The following is a 7,556-nucleotide window of genomic DNA, read 5'->3' on the forward strand; positions in this document are numbered from 1 at the left end:
CGGTATTATGTGACGGTTACATGTCTATTTCATGTTTAGGATCCCTTAAAGTCATCAAACATGCACTTTTAAATTTTCTAAAATTTTTAATTTTTTATTATTTTATACATATCTAAATTAAACTGCTATTTGATTTTGATTTTTTTACTGTAATAGTCACAAATAGCCTTAGTGATGTCTCACCGCCATGCAACACTATCCACTATCTGTTATGGTGTTTTCAATCGCCAAAGTGTAATCCTTTGCCAACGGGCAGATGTACTTCTACATGCGATACCCCAATCAAATTGGCGGTCAAGACCAGTAAAAATCCCGACTTAGCCGACTCGCAGAGTCGACGTCTTCTTGTGTCGACTCGAATGACGGTATTTATCGGTCCTCTTGTCGAAGACGACTTGCTTCGAACCTACTCGACCAGTTATTCGATTCCTCGCGGGATTGACTCGAAAAACGTTACTTCTCGGCCAAACTAAAGGACGACTTTAACCTCGAACCTCTCCCACTGATAACGTATCAGCATCGCATTTAATACTTGGCAGACGCCATCATGCCTCTAGTCCCGATAGTCTTTATGACTCATCGGACCACGTTGATACTGTCATGCTCCCGATCACTTCACATTAAATGCTGAGGTGATCTCTCCTCCACTCCCCGACCGACACGTGTAAAGTATGTGCTGAGTCCATACCTATTTACCGCCATCCTATGCTCGGCCGGAGTCACCATTCTACCATTTCAACATCACTATAAATAGAGGTACTATTCTAACATAAAAAAAACTGACTTTTAGACTGTTGATCTAACCTTTTAAGCAATATCTGCAAATTATACGGCATGACACTAAAAAACTCATGTAGTTCTTCATTTTCCCCACTCAAGTTCATCAACTGACTTGATCGTCGAAGGTACCACGGGGGAACCAAACGCCGTCCTCTCACGAGTTGCTATTTGTGCATGCTGAAAGCTACTCAACTCAAAATCAGATATTCGGAGAAGGGAGCAGCCCCTCATCAACCTCACTCATCACATATATTTGACTATTTGATTATTTAACATCAACACTATCAATAACCTTGATAATATCAGAAAATCCCCCTGAGCGGTGATTATCACTCACAACCCCCCCCCCCTTTAACTTTTAGATTTTATCAGAAAACCCCCATCAACTTTGAGATTTTTGCATAAAATCCCCCTAAATTTATCGCATTAGCAAAGTTTTCTAATAAGATCTCAATGTTAAAGTGGTTTTCTGATAATCCCTAAACTAACTGGATATTCTAATATTTTCAAAGTTACGTGCGGTTATCTAATTATCATCCAAAGTTAAGGTGAGTTTTCTGATATTTAGCCTTTAAAAATAGTATACTTTGTCCACATAATTATCTGCACTAAACATGAAATATATTATTTGCTTAATAATTTACTATATCAAATAGGAAAAGATGTAGCATCTTGCTATAAGCAACCAACTTAGTGGAAAGGGTTTTTTTTATTCTTTTAATGGATGGAAAGGGTAGTTTGAAAAGTGAAATGTGGATATTTAGGCTTTTGAAATGTTCAATAGGTATGTTAATTAAAAAGATTCATGTGTGTAAAATTACTCAAATAAGGATTCTTAATTTACAACTATATTCTAATTTAATGTATTCCATTTTAAACATTTTTGTCTTTTCCAATATTATACTTTGTAGACATGCGAGAAGAGGTATAAATTAGTTTTAGGCTTTTAGCCACACATTTAAGTTTTTCTGATTTTTTATTATGAGATGTTCAATATGTATCATTTTAAAGTATTTAGGTTCTTCACCAATTGTGAGCCTTTGAGATGTTCAATAAGTATGTTAATTAAAATAATTATGTAAGTAAAATTACTCAAATATGTATCGTTTGAGTTTTCTAATATTTTGATTATGAGATGTTCACTATATATCATTTCAAAAGATCTAGGGTCACTCGCCCTAGCAATTATTTTGACAGACTTGAATTAGAATAACTACATCCCAACAGAATACAACTAGCCACTAAGTACTAAGAAATAGAGATGAGTCCTGATAGATGGTATAGCTGACGCGATTAAGCTAAAAAAGTTCTAAATTACAAGAGTAATCAAATGGGATAGGGAAGGACACTTAAATAAAGAGAAATATGATACTCATTAAAAAAACAAAAAAATAAAAAAAATTTAGAGACATGAGCATATCTTCAATTATATGAAATAGTCAAAGTTAGCTATAAAACAATTTTATGCCTTAAAAAATAACAAGTTACTCTACTAAGAAAAGTTACTCTACTAAGAAAAGGGTACGTAATAGCATGAAATATATCAATTCGTCATTTCAGCTTGCTAACTTTGACAATCCAGAACATAAACAGATAGGTTATAAATATATTACTTTGGAAATTTTTCATAAATAAAATTCATGATTATTTGCATATAATTTTCCTTAAAGAGTCTATTAGGCTCATGGGACATCATTAAAGAGGAAATTACTAGATTATTAAATTGTGTATGGTACAAAAATTAGAATATTATACTATGAATTTGTGCAAATTATAAGATGACAACACAGGATTGCGGTGAGAATAAAATGATTTGCATAAAAGTTATATTTTTTTCATAAAAAGATTTTGATTTTCATGTGGTATTTATTGTAAATTGTACTAAATGCAAATTGACCATGTAATTTAGACTTTGGTCATGGTAACTTGAATACTTTTGATTAACTATATAGGTATATAGACAATAAATTATTTTACTTTTATGCATGAAAATAAAAGAAATATTTTACAACCGAATTAAGTAAGAAATAGACCCAAAAAATAATAAATATTTAACCACATGCAATGCACGTGCATCTACTCTAGCGTACTTTTTTTAAGCTACCCGAGACTATTTCAATCAATCGGAAACTTCTGCTGCTCTGGAATATGACAGTAACAACATTTCAGAGGATTGCACATTGTAGACTAAGTTTGCACAAAAAGCCCACTCCATTATCAAATAAAATACTCCAGATATGGTGTACCTCATCCATCAATCATTCATAAGTGATAAGACATGCATGTGATTTAATTAACCAAGTAGAAACGATCCGAATTAACTACTGATAACATATAGTTTGATTCTACCTCCAAACACCTTTCCAAAAGCTGTCTACTTCTTGGATAGTCCCCATTTCTATAATGTCCAACAGCCAAAAGATAAAGCTTCTCTCTCATTTGCAGGGGGCTGTTGGAACTATCCAATGAGGCTGAAACAGCAGAAATTTCCAAAAATGAGCATAAGCATAATACTATGATATAACATAACAATGATAAGAAAAAACTGAACTATAGTGTCGAATTATGTTTCACCTTCAAGCATGGCTATTCCACGATTCACATCTTCTGGTTGTCGGGAATGAACAAGAGCCCACGACAACCTCATGAGGCTGTCGTTCTTACTCTCTGTGCTTCCGCTTTCAGCAACCTCTCTCTCGCAGCCCTGCACACATTGGAAAAGGAATTGTCTGCATAAATACGTGCAAGATAAATGGCCAAACAAGTAGCAGCCTAATGGATAATGTAATGCTTCTCTCCAGCCTTTAACATGAGACAGAAATAAAATAAGAAGAAACAAAAACACCAATAACTTGCAAAAAGAATTTATAACAAGCTTACAATCTACAGCCACAGGCTATCTTTTGACATCATGAAAGCAATCGGGAGTAATTTTCTGCTCAATTCCTAAAACCCTGATAAAAAAACTATAGAAATTCTTACTGTTTAATGCTAACAGTGGTTCGGGGACAAATTTGTCTTGACCAAGCTTCAAAGGGGGCATTCACAACAAATTCAACAATAAAGTTAGCAGCACAAGTAGCAAATTAACTGTTTTGTTGGAGAAGTACCTAGGTTATCTTGCCCTGAGGAAGAATTCTTACGTAAGCTGATGTGAGTTTGTACTGAATGTTAGGATTATCCGATCTTTACCTGACTATTAGGGTTATCTGATTTTTATCTAACCATTAGGGTTATCCGATCTTTACCCTGCATCAATATTATGGTTTACCTTTTAATGTCACTTAGTCTCCTGACCTCCAACATGCATGCTAACTTTCTAATTCTAATATGTGTAAATGCTGCCAGAATTATCATAATGAATGAATGAGAAGAGATAAATGTCGGCATGTTATGACAAAAACAGCAGCTGCAACCTATGATGCACGGATACGGATACGGGACACGGATACGACACGGACACGGATACGGGATACGACAAAATCCAAAAAAATAGGATACGGGGATACGGCGAGGATTTTTTTTAAAATTATTATTATATATAGAAAAATTTATAAAATTCAACTAACAATCTAAATTATGAATTAGCTTGGTAATTACTATTTTAAGCTCTTTTCTCTAATTATACTAATTAATAAGTTATTACTCAGTGACTTTGTTTTTTCTTTTTACAGATTATACTTGAGACTGAGTTAAGTGGCAACGAGCAAGGATGAATGATCAATCAAATTTTCCAACACAGCTGTCAAAATAAATATCTATAATTCATTCATTAAATATGTATATTCATATTGTATTCCTCTAATTAGAAAATCTTCATGTTCTAATTAGAAAATCTTCATATGTATATTTATATTGTATTTCTATTTTCTAATTAGGATGCAGTTCTTGTTTTACTTGGTTTAATTAAAAGAGAGAATAAATTCCAAATCTTCATCATTGCCTTAACAAATAACTAGAATTGACAAAACTTCATCATCATTGTCTTAACAAATTGAAATGTTAATATTCATAATTTATTTGTGTAATGTTAATAATTGATTTGTGTTAAAAACTAAAATTAAAATTGAAAAAAATATTCATATGTTAATAAATTGAAACTGAAATTAAAACTAAAATTAAAAAATATAAAATATCAAAAGAAGTGACTTGCTCAGTTGCTCAGCACTTCAGCAGTAGCACAAGCTGCATAAACAAAAAAAATTGTTAGGTTTAGTTATTCAGCAATTTAGGAGCAGTTTAAACAATACACATATTAAAACCAAAGTGCAATAAACTATTAAAACCAAACCTATTAGTTCAGCTTATGTCTTTTCAAAAAAAAATAAAAAATAATAAAAGAGAGAGACGAAGAGAGAGACAGAGATGAGAGCGGACGGAGATCGTCCAGGAGACGAAGATGAGATCTTCTCGACAGAGACGAAGAGAGAGAAAAGACGAAGATCAGATCTAGAGAGAGACGAAGACGGAGATCAATCTCGAGAGAGAGACGAAGAGAGAGAGAGAGAAGATGAGATCTAGATCTGAGAGAGAGGCGTGTAACGGCGTCGGAAAGAGAGAGAGAGAAGAGATCTTACCTAGCGTCGGAGGGGAGAGATCGACGATGACGGGAAGGGAGAGATCGACGGCGACGGGAGGGCAGAGATCGATGACAACTGGCGGATCTTCGAGAAGACGATGAGCGGCGGATCTTCGAGAAGACGATGACGAGAGAGAGACGAGGACGAGCGGCGGATCTTCGAGAAGACGATGACGAGAGAGAGAGAGACGAGGACGAGCGCAGGCTGAGGTAAGTGAGAACTAGGGTTTTGTAGCGACTAGCGGGTTTGGGTTTGGGTTACGGGTTTTGTTTTTTGTTCGTCATTTTTTTCTTAGTTCAACGAATCGACCCCGTATCCCGCTCCTCAGTTGACCGTGTCCCCCTCAGTTGACCCGTTGACCCGTGTCGGACACGGTTTGACCGTGTCCGACACGTGTCGTGCACGTGTCGTGCACGTGTCGTGCACGAATCGGTGTCTGATTCGTGTCAGACACCGATTCGTGGCCTCCGGGGGAGTATCCGTGCTTCATAGGCTGCAACATATTGTTTACTGATCTTTCGGTTCTTCATGTTATGAAAATATTTATATGAATGCCCCTCGGCTTATCTCTTGAAAATAAACGAACCCCATATATTCAATTCTTATCAAACCAACACCATTTGCAGACGAGAATAACAACTATACCATTGTAATCAAATACAAACTGATCTTATCGCTGAAGATATCAATGACTAGAAGGCTTACTGATAGCATCTGAATCTCAATTCTCAAGCAAGTGATTTCCTTCAAACGAATTATTTCTAGGATCTGTCGGAATTCAAAAATATAGACTGAAATTTAAAAAAAATAAAAACTTATCTGTTCACCTTTCAAGAAGTCCAAAGAGCTAAAATATATGGAGAAAAAAGGACCTAAGATGTCATATCACTTAACTGCCATAAGGGGCAGCTATAACTAACAAATTGATCATATTTAAGGCACCCAAATTGTACATCTTATCTACAATGTTGTTGCACCAAATATCACAAATTTAATTAGTTATAACTTCTAACCCACTTCTCAAATGATCAGCAAAAGAATGGCTTACTGGGCTAGATATCTAAAACTCGTGCAATATTTTTATATAATGGATACACCCCTCGTATTATGCAGGTTTGCCACTTATTACAGCTGAACTTTTTTTTAAATTAGTGCATGAATCTAAGATTCTTTGAACTTTTTTACCCTCAAGGGATCTGTAACCACAATTCCCCTTTCCTCAAAACACACAAGCCTTCTTTCCAAGAATGCTTTTAGGACTTACCATAATTAGACAAAATGCAACGCTAATTCATTTCTTATTAAACTAAATAGCCCACCCCGGAATCGAACCCCAGAACGTGGGAGCCATGTCGGATCCTCAAAACCGTCCAGCTAACCCGCAATGGGTTAAACGCGGACACTAATTAAAGATTACAGTGTTTTCCACGAAACTTATAGAATATTCCCCCAATACATTATGATTCGAGAATAATATTAACAAAAATCTCTCCTTTCAGCAATTAGATAGAAGCAGTTCATACCATCGGCATTATTCTACTCAAATTAAACAATCAATCGTAGTGAATCGAAAAAGGATAGATCTACGGTTTAGTTGCTTACAGCGATGATGTCGCGATCGCACCAGGGGATGTTGTCGCCGCCGGTGAAGAAGGAGCCGACGGAGTCGAAGAACTTTCCGATGGCCGCGTCCATGATCGATTGGTGATGATTTCCGATCGATTGATTTCGAAGGATTAAAGGGTTAGGGTTTTTTTTAATAATGAATAGACTTAGGGCCTGTTCGTTTGCCTTAAAAAAATGGGAAATCAAAGAAATAGAAAACTATTTCTAAGAAAAATGTGTTTTTGAATTGTTTGGTTGGCTAAAAAAAAAAGGAAATCAAAGAAATGAAGATGAGATGAGATGAGTTGTCATATTATTATTGGATGATGTGAGTGGTTTTTTAAAAAAACTAGTTTTGATGTTGTTCGGTTGGCCAAAAAAATAAGGAAATGAATTATTAGAAACCTATTTCCTGTAGTTTTGTTGTTTTCTTTTGTTTGGTTCATTCTTAAAAATAAGAAATGAAATGAGATGAGATGAGTTGTCATTGTATTATTGGGTGATGTGAAGAAAGATTAAGAAAAGTGTTTTCACAACTTTTTTGGATGAAAACAAAGAAATGAAATGTTAATGAGATGAGGTGAATTGTTA

The 7,556-nt window shown here is 35.0% G+C and overlaps 1 protein-coding gene across 1 annotated transcript; it reads right to left on the reverse strand.

The window, feature by feature from the left end:
- On the reverse strand, window positions 3,055–7,157 carry LOC109850925 (mitochondrial fission 1 protein A-like). Its single transcript, XM_020421009.1, has 3 exons — window positions 6,963–7,157; window positions 3,355–3,484; window positions 3,055–3,251 (listed from the first exon to the last, which is right to left on the reverse strand). Exons 1-3 carry the CDS (start codon window positions 7,053–7,055, stop codon window positions 3,070–3,072), a joined length of 405 nt encoding a protein of 134 aa, XP_020276598.1. The 5' UTR covers window positions 7,056–7,157; the 3' UTR covers window positions 3,055–3,069.

This window comes from Asparagus officinalis, chromosome 7 (genome assembly GCF_001876935.1).
Source record: "Asparagus officinalis chromosome 7, Aspof.V1, whole genome shotgun sequence".
NCBI lineage: Eukaryota > Viridiplantae > Streptophyta > Magnoliopsida > Asparagales > Asparagaceae > Asparagus > Asparagus officinalis.

Coding starts and splice junctions, on each gene's coding strand:
- LOC109850925 (XM_020421009.1), bottom strand. CDS start 7,055: ATGGACGCGGCCATCGGAAAGTTCTTCGACTCCGTCGGCTCCTTCTTC. Junction 3,485..6,962: donor GCGATCGCGACATCATCGCT/GTAAGCAACTAA, acceptor CAATGTGTGCAG/GGCTGCGAGAGAGAGGTTGC. Junction 3,252..3,354: donor TGGAATAGCCATGCTTGAAG/GTGAAACATAAT, acceptor CTGCTGTTTCAG/CCTCATTGGATAGTTCCAAC.